The following is a 620-nucleotide window of genomic DNA, read 5'->3' on the forward strand; positions in this document are numbered from 1 at the left end:
AGCAGGAAAAAAAAAATCAGAGGAGCAAGAGTTGAACGGGCTTGTTACAAGGTGATCTAGCTCCCAAACCAGGTCTCCAGGGTATTGATAGAGAAAGGAAGGCTGAAGGGTTCTGTCTGTCAGATCCCTCCTGGCCCCATCCACCATGTAGGACATGAAACACTCCCAGACGCAGTCTCCCCCATCCACTGCGGCAGAGCTGGGCAGGCAGGGTGACCATCCCACTGCCTGTTAGCTGACCATGGCAGGGGTGACAGCACCAGAGGCTACGTGGACCTACCGGCTCCTTGCACCAGGCGCAGCCAGGACCGGACTGGATGCAGTCCTTGCACGTCCCCACCTTGATCTTGGGGCACTCCATGGCAAAGGCTGAAATGGAGAGAAGACAGAGTTGGCATCAGGGGGGACCTGGGGGAGGCCAATCTGTGGTGGCAGCAGTCATGGGGTGCTCTGACACCCAGCAAAGTACACCCATGCTGTCCTGAGCCTGCCCTGGCTATAAAACCCACACTCGGGCACTGGCAGGGTCCTCACTTGCCTCACTGTCCCTCAGCTGGGCTGGCTCAAGTTAACTCCAGATCCTGGGAAATGCAGGATTTAGCCCTCGCATGCCTCTCAAT

The 620-nt window shown here is 57.3% G+C and overlaps 1 protein-coding gene across 1 annotated transcript in view; it reads right to left on the reverse strand.

Annotated features, from left to right (window-relative positions):
* ITGB2 (integrin, beta 2 (complement component 3 receptor 3 and 4 subunit)) overlaps window positions 1-620 on the reverse strand; it is a 6,239-nt gene that overhangs the window by 5,450 nt on the left and 169 nt on the right. Inside the window, exon 2 of the mRNA XM_010187751.1 lies at window positions 281-369. Within this exon, the coding sequence (XP_010186053.1) occupies window positions 281-369 (89 nt within the window). The remainder of the gene's footprint in view (window positions 1-280; window positions 370-620) is intronic.

The sequence above is a fragment of the Mesitornis unicolor genome, unplaced genomic scaffold (assembly GCF_000695765.1).
Source record: "Mesitornis unicolor isolate BGI_N332 unplaced genomic scaffold, ASM69576v1 scaffold9867, whole genome shotgun sequence".
NCBI lineage: Eukaryota > Metazoa > Chordata > Aves > Mesitornithiformes > Mesitornithidae > Mesitornis > Mesitornis unicolor.